General features: G+C 32.4%; 2 protein-coding genes and 1 long non-coding RNA gene across 3 annotated transcripts; 2 read left to right on the plus strand and 1 right to left on the minus strand.

Annotated features, from left to right (window-relative positions):
* The first annotated feature begins 203 nt into the window (after positions 1 to 203).
* LOC108823339 (uncharacterized) lies at positions 204 to 2,047 on the plus strand. The gene is made up of 5 exons (XM_018596521.2): positions 204 to 431; positions 506 to 591; positions 668 to 1,025; positions 1,090 to 1,217; positions 1,317 to 2,047. The coding sequence occupies exons 2-5, from the start codon at positions 526 to 528 to the stop codon at positions 1,827 to 1,829; spliced, it is 1,065 nt and encodes a 354-aa protein (XP_018452023.1). The 5' UTR covers positions 204 to 431; positions 506 to 525; the 3' UTR covers positions 1,830 to 2,047.
* A 4,648-nt stretch (positions 2,048 to 6,695) lies between these two features.
* Positions 6,696 to 8,509, minus strand: LOC108826342 (uncharacterized). Its single transcript, XR_008938640.1, has 2 exons — positions 7,480 to 8,509; positions 6,696 to 6,892 (listed from the first exon to the last, which is right to left on the minus strand). It is a non-coding gene; the product is annotated as an uncharacterized LOC108826342 (long non-coding RNA).
* A 6,963-nt stretch (positions 8,510 to 15,472) lies between these two features.
* On the plus strand, positions 15,473 to 19,254 carry LOC108827673 (endoglucanase 6). Its single transcript, XM_018601131.2, has 8 exons — positions 15,473 to 15,824; positions 15,924 to 16,136; positions 16,221 to 16,421; positions 17,151 to 17,240; positions 17,322 to 17,486; positions 17,589 to 18,222; positions 18,306 to 18,377; positions 18,469 to 19,254. Exons 1-8 carry the CDS (start codon positions 15,630 to 15,632, stop codon positions 18,759 to 18,761), a joined length of 1,863 nt encoding a protein of 620 aa, XP_018456633.1. The 5' UTR covers positions 15,473 to 15,629; the 3' UTR covers positions 18,762 to 19,254.
* The last annotated feature ends 192 nt before the right edge of the window (positions 19,255 to 19,446 follow it).

The following is a 19,446-nucleotide window of genomic DNA, read 5'->3' on the forward strand; positions in this document are numbered from 1 at the left end:
CTTAAGCATATATAGTTAATAAATTAAGTTTGTTGGACCAGCTTACCAGATTGACAAATCATATAACATGCATATATTCCGTTGATTTAAACGAATACTTGTGTTAAGATGTGCATTAATGTTAATGAAGAAGAGATGCATGCGAGGGATTTTAATGGGCAATCGAATAAGGCCTTAACAGTGAAGCCTGGATTCTAAACCCAAACGGCCCAATGTTGCATTTGCTGGTCCTCATTTAAAACAGAGAAAACGGTGCCGTGTAGAATTTTTAAGCACACTAAGCTTAGCTGGAGGAACGACTAAAAGTAGAAAGATAGTCTCTGGTGCGACTCTCACTTCTTCTTCTTCTTCGAGCTCGAACCAATCTCTGCTTCATTCCGATTCGATTCGACGAGCGAATACTGGAGAAATTATACAGATATCAAATTTTTGTGAGTTGATTCCTTTTTTAATATCTTTAGATGAAATGTTTACTTACACAGAGCTTTAATTTTGTGGATCCCAGATGGAATCTTGAGCATTGATATGGATGCGAATACTTTCGTTTTGCTTCTGTGTATAGCTTTGCTTTTGGGGACTAGTAGTACTAAGGTAACCCTAGATTCTTCAGGTTATTGCAAATCGATTGAGGTTGATGATTGATTGGTTGATTGATTGATGAAATTAGGTTGAGCGAGAGGCACAAATTGTATCCAATTTGACAGATACAAGTGTGTCTCAGATTGTTGTTACTGATTCTTCTAAGAGTAGAGATCATTCTACTAACATCACCACCACCACCAATCAATTGGGTGCTACTAGTGATGGATCTGAGACCAAGCAGCCTATTGTTGATGATAGTACGAGTCAAAAGAGTATAGGAGGAGGAGGAAGCGATGAAAGTGAAAGCAGCGCTGCTACTACGAGCAACTCCTCCTCCTCTTCAAGGAAGAAGAAACAAGGTGAAGACTGTGATCCATCTTATATGTGTTCTGATGACCAACACCTCTTTCTCGCTTGTCTCCGTGTCCCTGGTGATGATGATGGTCAGTCTTTATCCTTTCCTTTGCATCTTCTTTTATTCTACTCTCTCAATTCTTGTGAATGCAGATGCGCCTCATCTCTCACTCCTGATTAAGAACAAAGCCAAAGCTGCTTTGCTTCTTACTATAACTGCTCCCAGTTTTGTCCGCTTAGAGACCAATAAAGTTCAGCTCCCTGAAAGCCAAGACACAAAGGTTACCTTCTCTTTCATATTTGAATGGTTACATGGAGGGAGACTCAATCTTGTAAACCTATTGCGTCAAGCTTACATCTTTGTTTTTTTTTTTTGGCAGGTGAAAGTCTCTATTAAGAAGGGAGGCTCCAACGATAGCTCAATCGTACTCACTTCCAGTAACGGTGGTCATTGCAGCCTTGACTTAAAAGATTTGGCCGGTGCATCATCACATGATACAGGAAAGGACAGTACAGTGGCTGTTTCTCGCCCTTCGATCCTCAACATCAGCTCCCGAACACTCATCGTGATCGCCATGATATCCTTCCTCGTTCTCTCCCTTGTCATCATCCCGGTGATCTACCACGTTTACAGGAGCAAGTCGCAGGGCAAAAGCAAGTACCAGAGGCTCGACAACATGGAACTGCCAGTCTCTAGCACCGCCGCGGCCGCCCCGTTGGTGTCGAAATCGGATCAAGAAAGTGGTGATGACGGATGGAACAATAACTGGGGAGATGATTGGGGCGATGGAGATGAAGAACAGCCGAACACTCCGGTGTTACCACTCACACCGAGTGTTTCTTCTAGAGGACTTGCTCCTAGACGACTCAGTAAAGAAGGTTGGAAAGATTAGCTTTCCTCTGCTTTTCTCTCTCTTTTGTTTCCTTTGGAGTCTATACATTAGTACAAGATGTCCGGAGAATTTGACTCCAATTGGTAAGAAAATTTGTGGAATGTTTTTTTTTTCTTCATGTATAAGTGCAAAACCAAAACACGCTCTCTTTATACTTTTGGGCCTTTATCGTAGAGTATGATGAGCTTCGTGTTTATAGGCTTAATAAGCCTTTTACATTTGGGCATGTATATAATATTATTATTCGCATAATTATTAGGTAAAAAAAAACGAAACTGAAGATTACAGCCAAAAACTTAATTGAAATGTAACTCACATATATTTAATGGCGATATTTTGAACATAACGAACCAAATGCGGTTTTTTAGACACAAAAAAAATAACCTTACGGGTTAATGTGAACGTTAACGTCAAGTGAGACGCCGCCGGAGACCACCACGTTGCTCTGTCAAATGAAGTCGTCACAAAGCTCACGTGGTAGGGGACCACTTTCGTCTGTCAGCTTGCACGTGTGCACATGAGAAGAAACGTCTCGCCTTCTTAACTAGACACGAGTCCCTTCTTGTCTCACTGAACATGGAACGTTCGATGGAAACTCGCGGTTGTGGTACCTTTTTTTTATTGAACGGTTTCGATCGAACTCTCCAAGTTTGTTATCGGTGATCGCGGGATAGTTGTCGGTCAGTAAAATCCAAACGAAGTCAATATTTATCGGAATTTAAACCGACCGACACATTTTGTTTACCCTACGCGTCCACGTGCATTTCAAATTTAATCCTGTCCATGTTCATTTTTTCCCGGCACTTTTGTTAATATATATAGTTGCATGATTGTCTCGTGGCTTTTAAACTGATTACTTTTTTAAAAAAACTAAAAAGGACTAAACTCGGTTTCAAATGAACCAAAAAACAATAGCTTATATCCGTGTGGTCGGTAGAGTTTGAACCTGAATTTGACGTATTGGATTTTGACTTATTACTAAGCAGTGATTAATGTACACCGATTATGCGGATAAACTAAAAACCTCACTATCGGCATAAACTAAAAAATATCATGTGATGAAATAGTAAATGTCGCCAGCGATTGATTGATTGAGCCTGGAATTAATATATGCTGCCAAATAAATCACAACCAGCTAGTAATGTAACCATATGATTGGCACTATGAATTATCTATTATTGACAAGAGCATTGATAAAAAAGAAGAAGATTATCGGTGATCCATGATATGAATGATATGATCATGTAACATTATTAATATCCACAAATATGATAACTCAGCTGGTTTGAGCGTATGCAATGGTGGGGCCTGAAATAAATTATATACTGGTTAACTTTTATTAAAAAAAATTAATTTTTTTTTATTAATTTTCTTTGGTTTTATATTTTTGGTGTTGTTGTGCTCCATGATTTGATCCACTATGAAAAAAGTGTTTTACGGCAAAAATTGTATCAGTGAAGACTAGATCAGATTTAAAAGAGATTAAGGTCCACGTCTAGAACACCTCCTGAAAATTCAAAAAAAAAACCATTATTATTGTTACGTGAGTGCAAAAAAGTGGAAGCAATTAGCATCCAATATTATTACTATGTATTTATTTCGCACTTTATTACACTTTGTAGGTCAACGTATCATCAAATTTAATTAGTGGGTTAATCGACATTCATCAAATCCAAACTAGCTATACATCAGTGCAGCTAATAATGTGTACAGTTAGGGTATCTCTAGTGGTTACATCATCTTTTTATTTCATAAACTCAATATAAGTTTATATTTTGTTCCAATATTTTTCTTTATTGTCCTCTCAAAAGTATTTTATCATCAATACTTACTATTAATTTTAATAATGGTTATTATTTAAAAAACTTACAAATCAACTCAAATTTATTTTATTTTAACTATATATTTATTGTATACATAAATTTAGTTCTTAAAAGAATACAAATTTATTTTATAATTTTATTATGTAAATACTAATCATTTTGTTAAAGAATAAGACACAAATACTGAATCTTCTTATGTACAAAAAAATTACAAATTAATAGAGAAATTTATAAATAAATAAAAATACAAAAACGAATAGTGAAACTTTTTTTTTGTTAAAATGATGCTTCATCAAAAAAATGATTTCTTCTTTTTAGTGTTCTCCTTCAAATAAAAGACAGTTAGAGATGGTTTTAATTGTGCATTGCGTCATTAATTAATAAATACTTCTTTTATAAAAAAATATATTTTATAGTTTTATGCATATTAAAAATATTTGAAAAAATCCAATCAAGAAATTTAATAAACATAATTAATTTTATTGAAATTTACTTTACAATTTTAAATTATAAATTAATCTTTTAAAGTATTCTTTTTATAAAACATAGGTCATTTTGAAATGGAGAGAGATACACAATTACATCAAGCTAAAAATTCAATTTGATTTTTGTGTAATCTATGTTGTCCCTACTACCCTTTGGATCTGATTTGACATTGATTTTTGTGTAATCTATGTAGTCCCTACTACACTTTGGATCTGATTTGACATAATTTTAGGCCAAAGCATTTGTGGGTGTCTTTATCACAAATACCAAACTTAATTATAGAAAAAAAATTCTAGTTGTTGAAAATTTTAAAGCATCAATGAAATCGTATACGATTCGTTCCATACCAATTATCTTTATAATGACTGATTTTACCATTAAATATTTCTAACAAAAGAAAATAGAAATAGTAAGCAATAAGATGACGGAAAAACAATAAATATAGAAAGTGTTTTTTCTTATATATATATATATATCAAAAGAAATAGAATATGGTTTATTTTTGATATATCCAAACAAAAAGTGAAATTAGTTTTGTAGAAAAAGATAGGAAGAGAAAAAAAGAAAAATGTGTGATTTTGGTTAGATAATGAATTATGGATTTTTGTTTGGTTATCTCACCTCATTTCCCAATAGAATATGACTTCTACCTCTCTAATAAGTAACTAAATACGAAAATCCGGTTGTGTTAATTGATTTGATTCTCGGTTCTTGTGAACAAATGGAGCTTGCTGTGAAGTCTCGGATTCAGCTGGAGGAGAGAGTTCATAAATTCGAGGTCAACGTAAGTCTTGAAAACGCACGTGGGAGGTTGTTTTGTTGTAGCGATTGTTGAGTTCTGGTTCTCAATATATAAAAAGGAAACTTTGTGGCACTTGACACAGATCGTGTAAACCAGCATGTCATTCTCCTCATATTTTAAATTTATTCGCAAAATTTTATTCTTGTCCACGATCAAATTTCAAAGTTTTGAATTTCAAGTGGCGTTGGTTAAAAGTTAAAACACCTCTTATATATTACAAGACAATCATTTTTTTCTGGTTATTTCACAAATAAACTCTTTCCGTTACTACAGTCCTCTTTCATGTTCCGCTCTTAAAACATTAAAACATGAAAGTGGATAACTAAAACAAATTAACTATACACTACAAAAAGATGATATGTTTATCAACTTTGTACATCAACATATACAGATCAGATATAATTAAAAATAGGAGAATAGTGAAATGAAGAAGGTTGTTATGACAATTTATGATAATTCTTGTGATGATAGAAAAAACCATTAAAATGTTATATTATATTTACTTTTTATAAAATATGTTTATCCCACGAAATTGCCGATAGCTATATATATTTTGTAAAATCAACCTAAACTGCTATTTATGTTTTTATTATAAATTATAAGAAAGCTGAGATTTCCAAAATGGAAAAGCATACTATATTACTATCTGATGCGTGACAAAGAAAACTATTTGTGTGAATAGTATACAAGACTATCTTAATTGGTATGAAATAAATGGCAAGTGGGAGAAAACAATATCCATACGGCTTATTATTTGTTAAACAACTAACAATTTGGAAAAGGTTAAGGTCGAAAAGAACAAAAGGTAAAGAATTAGAAAACTATCGATGTTTATCTGATTGGCTCCTTGTCAACATAGGCAGTAAAATCATCTCCGTTCCAATCTATATTTTATTCTAAAGTCTAGTGAAAATAGATTCATAAATAAAAAAATAAAAAAAATAAAAAATAAAAAAATATTATTTTACAAATAGAATATATATATATATATATATTTATTATTCCATTTTCTATTCTACTTTAAAGCAACATATAGATTAGAGATGCTTTAATAATAATCTATCGTGATGTATGCTCTCAGTCGCAAGTCGCAACTAGTGCATATACGTTTATTCCATTGAAATATTATTATTTACTAAAATGCAATACTAAACACAAAAAGTATTTCTAAAGTACACAAGTGAGTGACATTTGAATATGATATGGTACGTAGTCTATGCTACAATTGCGGCAATCACAAACCTCTTTCTTGGATTGTTTTGACATATATTACTTTGTAAATTGTAGTGACATGTATATATAGCTTTCTTTATTTATAGTAAAGTCGGAAATATTCAGTAATATGGACAAAATTAGGTATAAAAATCGGTCTGCCACAGTATGTGATGACACACTATCACAGATTTGTAGAATAATAAATAGATATATATAGTAGACGTTAAATTATACCTATAAAGCGTAAACCCCAAACCCCCCCAATTTTTTTTTTTTTGAACTACCAAAATAACCAAAGTATTCAAATTGAACCAAGTGCTCGTAGCTTAGTGGTAAAGGAGGTATAGCTGTACTGTCCGCCACCCGGATTCGAACATTGGCCACAACGGATTTAACATCCTTTCCGTTGGGGCACTGGACCCTCTTCGGAGGATAGTTGGGAATGTTGCTGCCCAGATACCAGAGTTATCAAAAAAAAAAAGTATTCAAATTGTAGAACTAAGTGGGACGTGCATATCTTGCTGATAAAGTGTATTTCAATTGTTATTTCAAAATTAATTTGGTTAGGGGAAAATAGTATTAGTAGGGTTCGATGACAATGTTCATTCATACACAACATCAAAATCGTAAGCGATCTTTGTAGGGACACATGTCTTTTGCTTCGCAAGTGTGAACTTTTGTGGGCCTCAAAAGTCCTTGCGCGGTAGTTATTGGTTACGCATGGAGAATCCTCTCATCTTTTTTGTCATCCAAAGATTAATAAGGAAAATTGGATTAGATAACTATAAAAAAGACAACAATTCATTAACTAACTAACATCACACATTCTCTTTATAAAACAGTTAACATACAATCAATGATACATATCTAAGTCGGCAAAGGTACACCACCTTTCCAGAGCCAACAGCCGGCGAGATAAACTCTACTCCCAGAGCCAAATAATGTACTAAGCAACTAATATAACATAAGATAAGAAACGGAATAGCAAAGACTTTTTGCATCAGGTTAACTTAAAATAAAAAAAGAAGCAAAAAGGCAAGGGAAGCCAAACTAAACAAGAAGATCCACACACATATTCTAAATTCTAACAAAGAACCACGAGCATCCACCAATCAAGAACAAGTTCCAACTAATGGAAGCCACGAGACAATAAATTTCCAACAACCGACAAAACATACGATTGAGGTAAAGTTCTACAGTTATCTACCAAGAAATCCGGAGAAATCCATTGGTTAAACACCAATAATCGGCACAATATCGCCTCACCGAAGCCTCACACATAAAATTACGACTTGAAACTTAAAGGTCGAGCATCAAACCTTACCGAAAACAGATCCGATAGAATATATGACGCCACAAAGACCAATTGACAGCACCAAGTACCATAGTCAGGATGACCTAACCGCAATCACTAAGAATCCACCAATCACCACAACCTCAAGACCAACAAAATCGAGAAAGCTAAAGAATTTAATTCACAATCCGACGCTAAAACATATACCAATTCTGAGATAACCTTTGGTCACACAAGTAAGAGATAAAGAGATGAGAGCCGCAACCGCACAACCAACAAAGACTCAGCGGAAAACAGCCTCACCAAATTCGATGGAAGAAATATAACTCACATCAAAGCCAGTTTAGTTCTACACCACGTATCAGAAAACAGTTTCGAAATTAAAAAGGCATTTCAAACAAAACTAGAAAATGAAGAAGAGATCAAATAACCTCTCAAGCCTCAGATCAAAAAACACCAACCAAACATAAATAATCTAGGACTAAAGACCAAGACAATAGCATAACTTAGGCATCTTTGGTGCACCCACCAACATGAGATGCTTCAGACCGAGCATAACCACTGAACTTCACCGAAATCAAAGCCCGACAGAAAATCTCATGACCACCACAATGAAGCTGACGAACCCTACATCCATCTAAACTCCTTCTGATCTAGTTCACACGAGATTCAACAGAAAAACCAACCTGAATCGCTTCTTAAACTCAGATTTGTAGCCGTTCAAAACACCAAGTCGTGATGTCGAAATTACCATCATACAGACTTAGAAGAAAATCAAGTGGACCCACTCCTGAAAGCACCGAAGACCTCCAACCGCCGGATCAGCAGATGGGATGAAGGTGGCCGTGTTCTTTAGGGTTCTGTCGACTTCTTCATCCAGTTCACTGGACTATCTTCTCACCTAGTAAATATTTTCTAACATTTTTTTGCCTTTTACATCTACTCTTTTTAAACGAAAGTAATCGCTAAAAATGGTCATTGTATCATAGGGCTGGACTTATTATCTAGAATCCGGATTTGATATAAGATCCGATCCGGATCCACTTCGAAGATATGATATTTAAAGTGTTTATCCAAATACGGATAGTAAAATGTCAAATCCGAATCCGGATATCTTGATTTGTAACTATGGATAGCCGGATCCATATTTTTAAGTATATTAAATTTTAAATTTTATCAATAATTATAGTTTATATATTTATACATAATTTTTTAATAATATTATATTTAAATTTTATACATAAAATTCAGTCTTATAATAGTACACTTTATTTTTATAATATTATATATATTTTATAATTTTTTGTAATTATTTAGTTTCTATATTATTTTATTATATTAGTATTTAAAAAAAGAATTAGAAAAGAATTTTAAAAATATTTTTTTTTTGCGGATCCAGATCTGGATAATCGCGGATAATACAATATTTATACGGATATCTGAAATCGAATATGCGAAAGACACGAATGCTGGTGAAGATACTAAAATCAATAAAATCAATAAAATCAAAGATCCTACAGATATTCCCCTAATATTATATCCTAATCTTATTATTTATTTTATCTGATCATTTGGCATTTGCATGCGGATTATATGCTTATATAGCTGGGGACCTCATGCTATTGTTATAATTTTCACAATACAATCAATTAAAAGTTAAAAGGGAAATAAATTATTTTATAAACCAAATAAATATATTTAGAGATGCTGTTTTAGTGTTTTGTGGAGACCTTAGATTTATTTTCACCCTATCAAATTATACACTTAAAAGGTTTTGGTTGTTTTGCTGGTTTTCTAGTTAAATTTGCATTTACATTAAAATTGAAGATTTTTTTGAAGAAAATTTTTGCATTTAAAATTAAATAAAAACACACATATAAGGAACGAGATACGCTGACAAAAAAGGAATGATCGTACAATTCACGTTTGCGTTTATTATTTTTAATGGATTTAAGAAGTAAGTATTTTATTTTAATTAGAATATGATAATGCATATATGAATGTACAATTTTGATATTTAATAATGTGTAAGAAAAATAAAATAAATAAAAATCAAAAGGAAAAATATATAATCTCTTAACTTTGTCATATTTATCAAATATTTACTATTTAAATTACGTTTTCCTACTATTATATACGTGTTTATATATGTATTATTGCTAATCTCTTCGCTGAGTTATACATATTTATTATATTTTGCAAGATTTAAGACATTTGAATATGTGAAAACAAAGAACACATAACCGTTGTATTTAAAAGAGTCAAGGGTTGAGAGATTGATCTAACCTTAGGGACTCGTTTACAGGACAAAAAATCAATCTATAAACGAACAAACTATAATCACGATTGCTAATTTTATATTTTTGCCATTGGATGAAACAATGGCTAGATTTGCGCATAATTGAATTCATAACTACAAGGACCACTACCACACATCCGCTAAACGACGCAGATAATTTCAAAATCTAATTTTTTCATGTGGTTCTTGTTCAGTATTTTAAAAATGAACTCTAATCCTACGCAAATGTTTGCATATTTAAGACCCTTAAATATATATTTTGTTTTATTGATTAATAGTCTTATAATTAATAAATATTTCCCACTCCGCAACATGACTTTTGATTTCATGTGTCAAACCAAATAAAGTAGTAATAAAATTGATCAAATGCTATGTAACTTACTTACATGGAGTATATATAAATTAAATTTAAAATGTCGTTATTTCATAGTATGCTTTTATTACTTTCACGTTTTACCTATTTATCTATTTTCAGCTTCTTTTTTCAAGACCATTTAAGTTGGCAAAAAAAGACGGTGCATACAAGTCTCAATTAAGTTCCCACTTCCCTAACTTATGAAATGTTATATTCGATTCGAATGACTATCTATATTATTAAAGTTGTAGTACAAAATGGAGATGTTTGGATACAATGATAGGAATATTAAAAAGAATTAAAATGTTTGAAAATATGGATTGTAGTCTTTTAAAAAAAAATTAATTTTGTTTGAAAACAAAAATAGTATTATTAAACAAAAAAAGTAATGGACTTAAGTTATTAAGTCTACTATAAAAAAATATTGTCAATATATATAAGAAAAATATAATACAAATCCCGATTTGAAATACCAACTCAAATTATAGTTTTTATATTTCATATTAAGTTTTAAAAATATAATATATATAATTATCTATATAATGATACTTAAAAATATTATTAATTATATAATTACTTATATGATGGTACATATAAAATACGATCAACTATATGATGAAAATATACGATATATAATAATGACTAAGGATGGGTTTTTGGGTATCCATACGGGTTTGGTTCTGATCGGTTTTCGAGGTCAAAGATTTCAGTCCTATTAGGATGTTTCTAAATTTTTGTTTGAATTTGATTCGGATCTTTACATGTTTGGTTCGGGTTTGGATAACCCATTTAAATTATTTTTAAAGTTTAAATCACTATATATTTTAAATTTCTCAAAATCTTTATATAAAATAATATAATACCTATAAATTTAAATTTAAATAACATATGTCAGAATACCTAAGTTTAACATAACAATTGGGTTGATTTAAAATTATGAATACAAAATCAATAATTATTTTAAGTATTTTTGGTGATTTGAGTATACTTTAATTATTTCAGATATTTATTTTTGACTATCTATATATATTTTAAGTATTTTAAACAAGTTTAAAAGTATCATTTTTGATGTTTTATATACGTTAAATCTAAAAATAATTAATATATATATAAGTATATAAATCTATTTAGATAAATTCAGGTATTCGAATCCTTCGGTTCGGATTAGATTCGGTTTTTTAAATAAAAAATTTTGAATAATTTAAATATTTGATCAATTTATGTTCAGATTTGGTACTATATTTTTGGATCGGTATCGGTTATGTTCCTTGCCAAATCCTAATAATTACATAAAAACAAATATCATCATATTTTTTAAAATATGCATCCGCGCACCTAGATCAAAATCTATTATCATTTATTTTAACAACAAGCTAAATAAACATGTTGATTGAAGAAGAAATAAAACAAAGTCAAAGAAATACATAGTTCACCAGAGACATTCTATGTATCGAATTTATTATAAAAAATGTTTTACTAATATAAATATATTTAATAATTACAAAATAATATATTTCATAAAAATGAAAAATAATATCCGCGCTTTCGAAGCGCGGGTCAAATTCTAGTTAGTATATTATTGTTCTAACTTCTCATAAAGCTATTTCGTTATATGAATATCATGTATCAGAAAATGACTTTATATGGATACAATATCGTAATCAGAAGTTCATGATCTTTTACATTAATGAATTATGATGGGAAAAAAAATTTATGATGGAAAATGAAAAAAAATTTATGATGGAAAATAGTTTACAATAAAGTAAAGGAATTTGTGAAAAAAAATGAAATGTTTAGTGACCTAATGTAAACATAAGATCTTAATAGTAACATGCAGAATAACTTTATAATAATTGCAGTGTAGTTTTTATAATAATAAAATATATAAGTATATAACTATACATAGATATTTTTGTTACAATTAACCGGTGCAATTATAACATTCAAAACTATAGTAACTTTTTTTTGACAACATATAACTTAGAATATTAAACAACTATTTAAATGAACAATCTTTTCTTTTTTTTTTTTTTTTTTTTTTTTTTTTTTAAATGAACAATCTTTTTAAATGAACAATCTTTGCCAACCAAAACGTTCTAAAAGTCCAATTTATTTATAAAGTACGAGGTTTTAAAATATTAATCTAAAATTCTAAAATAATTTAAATTAAAACACAAGTTAGATTAATATATATATATATATAAATAGATTATTTGAAGAATAGGTAAATAACAAGTGAGAATCTCTTTCTTCTCTCCTTTCTAACCTTTCCATAAGAAACAAAAAGAAATCATCATACCGTGTTTCACTCTCTCTCCGTTCTGGCAGGTGCCAAAAGAGTTTATCTTAGATTCGCTTTAAAGGATGAATTTATATATTCACCAACCAATATGATTTAGTTATTTTAAATTTAAAATTCTCTTAAAACAATAAAAGATTTTATATAAATTAAAAACTAGATTTTATAGATTTTATATTTTTATTGGTTTATGACATTGTATTTTTTTAATATAAGTGTGATTCCAAAATAGAATTGTAAGTTTCCGACGTATTTTTAAAGAGAATATTTTAGAAACGTTTTAAAGCGAGATTCTATAAACTTTCACAAAGTTTCAATTTTGATTCTGATTTCGAAGCGAAAAGCGGACGTCCGATAAAAATTTTTTGCAATCAAGGTTCCAATGAATTTGAGATTTAGGAAGTCTTTCGGATTTGGACCATTTAGGAGTCATTCTAGTCTTGGGATTCTTTTAGGTCGAACCGATTAAGAATTCTTTTGGGTCACTATTTTTTTTTGTATATTTTAACTTTTTTTGTTTTTTTCCTTACGTAGCAAAAAAATCCATTTTTTTTACAAAAACGCTTTTTAAAATTATTTGTTAAAGAAAAAAATGGTTTTGATGTGAGTTGAAATATTAAAAAGAAAAATAAAAAGCTGAGACCAATATGTTATAATATTCAGTAGATTTAATCCTGTTTATTGATATAATCTAACCCAAAAAGTCAAAGAACATTCAAATGTTCGAAAGTCTCTATAGTTTCGTGTTCTGATTCGATCAAATAATTATTTCATGCATCACATGTGAGATGTGACTATTACTAGTTCCAACAATTCAATTACACTATATATATTATATTAGTAATCTATCCATCGGTTTACATTTTACTATTTAACTATGTTCCATAATCATGTTTATATCAATTAGCTATTTAGCATTTTTAATTCAAGAAATCTCTTTATGAACTAAAGTCACAAACATCTCCAAAAACCACCGACCCCATAAGCTATCTTAAATTTGAAAGAATTTATACGGATCCAAAATGCCATCGACCCAAAAAAACCTTACATTCCGGAGATTTCATACAACTTAAAAGGCCTATCAATCCTAGTATTCCTATTTATATTACAATCCTTCAGTCTCTGTCTCAAAGGTCACATTACAATCTAAATATCACATACGGCTCCAAAAATTCATCTTAGCCCTAAATGTTCCATTATGATTAAAAGATGACTTAGTTAACGGAGGATTAATGACATTAATAATATAATAGTTGAAAGTTTAAATACTGTATAAAGTTTTAGTTGAGATTTTCCATCCATTTAAAAATGATCGGGGTTTTAAATCATTAAAATCTTATTTAATACTGACTATTTCTAAAAATACTATAAATAAGAGTTTAAAACGAGGCAATGACTTTTGTCACACAAAAGAACAACGCAATGGCTTTTGTTTTGCGGTTTTGACCGTTGATTGTTGAAAGTCTATCAAACAACATGACAATCGACTAAGATCTTGCCACATACAAGGGGCACGTAGAGTTTATTTTATTTTACCCATCATGTAAAAGTATGTATAGTATATTAACTTACTGTTACAAGTTTTTTATTGGTTGAGAAGTACAGATAAGTGGAACGTTGCCGTGACCGTGACTCAACCGGCGACAGTCGGTCAAACCGGAGCTTTTTCCTCTTTGACTTCTGGTAGTGGTTACATGTCAGTTTACTTTCCAAATCACCGTAAGTGATTAAAAATATTGTTAGCAAATTATTTTAAAAACACACTATTAGATTGTTGACAAAAATAAAAAAGAGTTAATTGGATGAATACCCTAAAACAATGCAGATACCATAGAGAACATTTAAAAACACACTATTACAAACACTATTAGATTTATTTCTATGATATAAAATTTAAACTGGGATTGAATGAACAAAAAGATTAGATGATTTACGGTGAAAAGAAAAAAGCAAAAACCTCGAGAAATCTGATTTATAAGAGAAAAGCATTTACAATATAAAATAAAAATAAAAGAGAGAACATTTGTGATGAAGTGAATTATGAAGAAAAAGAAAAATGGTAAAACTATAAATATAGATATTCGGCGGGAGACCGTTGATTGCGGTTGGGAATAAAGCCATCTGACAAGGAGGCTTGTCCGGTTTTGACCCCATTTCCTTCTTGTCTTTTTTTCTTCTTCTTGTGAATACGTATACTAGTAATTAAATACTACTTCCTTTTTTCTCAATACGAGTAATTAAACAATTTCGTATAATTCTTAATAAATACATTTTTAAAATTCAACCATTGTCAATCAATAATTTTGATATCTAAAATCTGTTACTATTATTAACTAATATAAATCTTCTAAAAATACTTTATCAACTAATGTTGGAAAATTATTTTACCTTTCAATTTTATTTTAATAAACAAAACCATACAAAATAAAGATATTAATTTAAAATAATGATAATATAATAAACTCAAAATAATACTAATATTTCGTCCACCTGTCTGCCTATTGTTTGCCTATAACGCCTTGATAATAATATCAAACGAAATCTTTGCAAAAAGCAAAACTAGTTTAGTTTGTAGTAGTACTTGAGGTAAATGTAAACACATTCATTAACCACCACGCCGCCCTATGTGAAAAGAGGCCTAAAGATATAATGAGAACACACTCACATGACTCTGTTCTTTTCATTTCTTTTTTTTTTGTACTTTCTTTTCTTATACTAACTTGTTCTTTTGCAAAAAAAGAAAAGAGTAAAATAATATATTTTCTTTGTAATTACTCTGAGTCATAAAAGAAGCATTTGATGTTAACAAAAAAATGAATTATTGTTTTGCAATTAATTTCTGATTAATGCAGAAGAAGACGACACAAATTTCCTTCAGATTAGTTTACAAATGAATTACTATTGTTTTGCATTTCGACCGACAACACAAACAGAGCTAAAAATGACAGTAATTGAACTTAATAAAGTAATAATAAAAGCACGGTGTAATTAATTAAAGAAGGTACGTAAATAAATAATGAATGCTAACTGTCAATATATTTCTGTCTATTGGTACCTTCCTGCTTCCTCCATTTTCCTTCCATATATACAACACTTCAGCTCCTCCCTTCGTCCTCACACTCCCTCTTCATCTTCCATTTCTACATCTCTTGTCTGCCTTATTATTCAGCGCTTTTCAGCTGTTATAGTCTCGCAGGCATTTCTCTTCTCTCGTTGGTTAAGTTATTATGGAGAAATTTGCATCCGTGACTGCTCTGTTACTGCTTCTCTGTTTTCCAGTAGCTTTCTCCGGTCATGATTACGGCCAAGCTCTTTCCAAGAGTCTTCTCTTTTTCGAAGCTCAGAGATCTGGTGTCCTCCCTAGTAGCCAAAGAGTCACTTGGCGCTCTCACTCCGGTCTCAACGACGGCAAATCCAGCGGCGTATGTCTCATTTCTCTCTTGGTTAACAGTGTTTCCGACATTGTTCCTGTTTCATTCGGTTTTGACTGAAATCTTGTTGTTTGGTTTGTTTTAATTCAGGTGAATCTGGTCGGAGGTTACTACGACGCCGGAGATAATGTGAAATTCGGACTTCCTATGGCTTTCACGGTGACGATGATGGCGTGGAGCGTCATTGAATACGGCAATCAGTTAGCGGCCAACGGCGAGCTAGGCCACTCCATAGATGCCATTAAGTGGGGCACTGATTACTTCATCAAAGCCCATCCTGAGCCCAACGTCCTTTACGGCGAGGTATTTATTAGTAGTATTTAATTTATAAGATTTCTAAAATAATGAAGTTTTAATTTCGTAATTAATTATGATTATTAATTTTAGGTTGGAGACGGCAACACCGACCATTACTGTTGGCAGAGACCGGAAGAAATGACGACGGACAGGAAAGCTTACCGGATAGATCCGAGTAATCCCGGGTCGGATCTAGCGGGAGAAACAGCAGCTGCGATGGCCGCAGCTTCAATAGTCTTCCGCCGATCTAACCCTGCTTACTCTAGGCTTCTACTCACTCACGCTTTTCAGGTTAGTTAGTTTTTTTTTATTATTCTTCGGCGCATTTTTAACTTTTTCTAAGGTGCGCATTTAGCATGAAGTGTAGTGATGTTAATTTACCGGCAGTTACGTTGGGAAGTTGCAGCAGACACGCTATTATTGCACATCAGTAGAAATTCACTTAAAAAGTCATTTTCAGCGCATGTTAAGCGTTATATCAGCAGCGTCATTAACGATGAAAATGACAAACCTGAAAATTTAATTTGTTTTTATTCATTCTGATTGCAATAAATATATAAATGCTTGAAAAGGAAATATTCTGAGATTTTGCTATAACTAATATCAGTAACCAATCACGAGGAGTTTAACAAATTTGATATTCTCACTCTTTTAAGTGTAGAGTTAATCTGAACACAGTAAGCTTACTATAAAAACTAAATATACTACGTAAGTGGACCCCGCAAAGAAACGTCGTCGTTCTTTTTGCCTTCACGGGTTTTGTGGGTTGTGACCTATAAATCTCAGCCGTTTAATCTCAAGATTCTATTTTTCTTTTGTTTTCTAAAAATCCCCTTCGCACGTGCCTTGGGCTGTCGGTGCCCCATACCGGTGTAAACGACCTTTACTAATTTCACATTTATACTTCAACAAACACCACTCCCACCAATAAAATCCCTAAAATAACCTTGTTTTGTATGTTTTATTACGGTTTTTGCCATCCTAATTTAGTTTTTATTTCTAATTATTTTGTATTTACAGTTGTTTGATTTCGCGGACAAATACAGAGGAAAATACGACAGCAGCATCACCGTCGCTCGTAAATACTACGGATCCGTCAGTGGTTACAATGTAAGATTCCACTTGACATTAATGGTCTTTGCTGTTTTGTTTTAATCTCTGATAATTAATTAACCCTTAAATTAATTTCAGGACGAGTTACTCTGGGCAGCTGCATGGCTATACCAAGCATCCAACAACCAGTTCTACTTGGACTACTTGGGTCGTAACGGTGACTCCATGGGTGGTACTGGTTGGTCCATGACCGAGTTTGGTTGGGACGTTAAGTACGCTGGCGTTCAAACCCTTGTCGCCAAGGTTACTACTTACTACAAAACCAATTTAAAGAAAAAACTGGTTTAAATAATCTTTGGTTTGATTCTAAACCGGTTTAGTTCCTTTTTTTTGTGGTGGGGACAGTTCTTGATGCAAGGGAAAGCAGGACGTCACACGCCTGTGTTTCAGAAGTTTCAACAGAAAGCTGATTTCTTTATGTGTTCCTTGTTGGGTAAAGGCTCCAGAAACATTCAGAAGACTCCTGGTGGTTTGATCTTCCGACAGCGTTGGAACAACATGCAGTTCGTCACCAGCGCTTCTTTCCTGACCACCGTTTACTCTGATTACCTAACTTCCTCTCGAAGCTACTTGAGATGCTCTGCTGGCAACGTGGCTCCTTCGGAGCTTCTTTCCTTTGCTAAATCACAGGTTGATTACATTCTTGGAGATAACCCGAGAGCTACTAGCTATATGGTTGGTTACGGTAACAATTTCCCTCAGAGAGTCCACCACCGTGGCTCCTCCATCGTCTCTTACAAGGTTGACCGCTCTTTTGTCACCTGCCGTGGTGGTTACGCCACATGGTTCAGCCGCAAAGGCAGTGATCCCAACCTCCTCACTGGTGCTATTGTCGGCGGTCCTGATGCTTACGACAATTTCGCTGACAGGAGAGACAACTACGAGCAGACTGAGCCCGCTACTTACAACAATGCACCACTTCTTGGTGTTCTTGCTCGTCTCAGCAGTGGTCATTCTGGTTATAGCCAGCTTCTTCCAGGTTTGTTTCTTTTAGATTCAATACATTCCTCATAGGAAGAGGTTTGGAACTCAAAGTTGTTTGCTTTTGTTATCTCCGTGCAGTGGTTCCAGCTCCTGTTGTTGTTCGAAGACCAATGCCTATTCGTAAACCGAGAGTGACTTCCCCGGTCCGAGGTATGCTCTTGTGTGCTTTTGTATATATCTGAAACTATGAGTGTGTCTGTTGAACAGAGACTTGACGACTGTGTGTTGATAACTTGTGTAGCATCTGGTCCAGTGGCTATAGTTCAGAAGATGACAGGTTCGTGGGTGTCAAAGGGAAGGACTTACTACAGATACTCAACAACTGTGATTAACAAATCACCTAGACCTCTGAAAAGTCTCAACCTTTCGATCAAGAATCTCTACGGACCAATCTGGGGACTCTCTAGATCAGGAAACTCGTTCGGTTTACCTTCCTGGATGCACTCATTGCAATCCGGAAAGTCCCTAGAGTTCGTCTACATTCACTCTACATCTCCCGCAAACGTCGCGGTTTCAAGCTACACTTTGGCTTGACCAGACAACAACTACTTCAAAAGGAATCACAGTGTGTATAGGTCGTGAGAAGAAGAAAGTGTTGGTTTTTCACTCTGTTTCGTCAAGAAGGTTTGAAGGTTTGGTCTTTTTTTATTTTCATTTTGCTTTTTTCGGGTGAATATAGAAGGGTTGAAGAAAGGTGAAAGAAAGGTGTGAAGAGAGTGAATGACTCTTCAGAAAATTTAGAAGAAGAGTGAAAGTGCTCATCCTCTTTCTACTCCAAGTTCATGCTTTTTAAAATTTATATATACATAGCGAGAGAGAGGAAGATAGAAAGAAGGATGCTGTTTTGTGAGATCTTCCTTTCTCTTAGAAAAAGGGTCGTGTGAGATTTTGCAAGGATTGTTTTTCATTCCTTGTACCTCAAAAAAAAAACATGTGTATGCCTTTGTCCTTTTGTGATTTTATCTTTCTAGGTGATCAAGTTGTAAAACTCAACAACAGTCCTTAATGAAATGTGATTTGGTTATCAGTTGTGAAATTGTATTTTTCTTTTATCTACCCAAGATTTTGAAATTTAGTGGTTAGTTACTCTGGATTTTTCCTCAATTCAAATGTATTTCATTTCTCATCTTATGACATGTTTTGTTTGTTTTCCATAAATAGATAAATTTGAAATTTATTGATATAAACTAATATGAAACCCACAAAAAAGAGAATAATT

Source organism: Raphanus sativus, chromosome 9, assembly GCF_000801105.2.
Source record: "Raphanus sativus cultivar WK10039 chromosome 9, ASM80110v3, whole genome shotgun sequence".
Taxonomy (NCBI): Eukaryota; Viridiplantae; Streptophyta; class Magnoliopsida; order Brassicales; family Brassicaceae; genus Raphanus; species Raphanus sativus.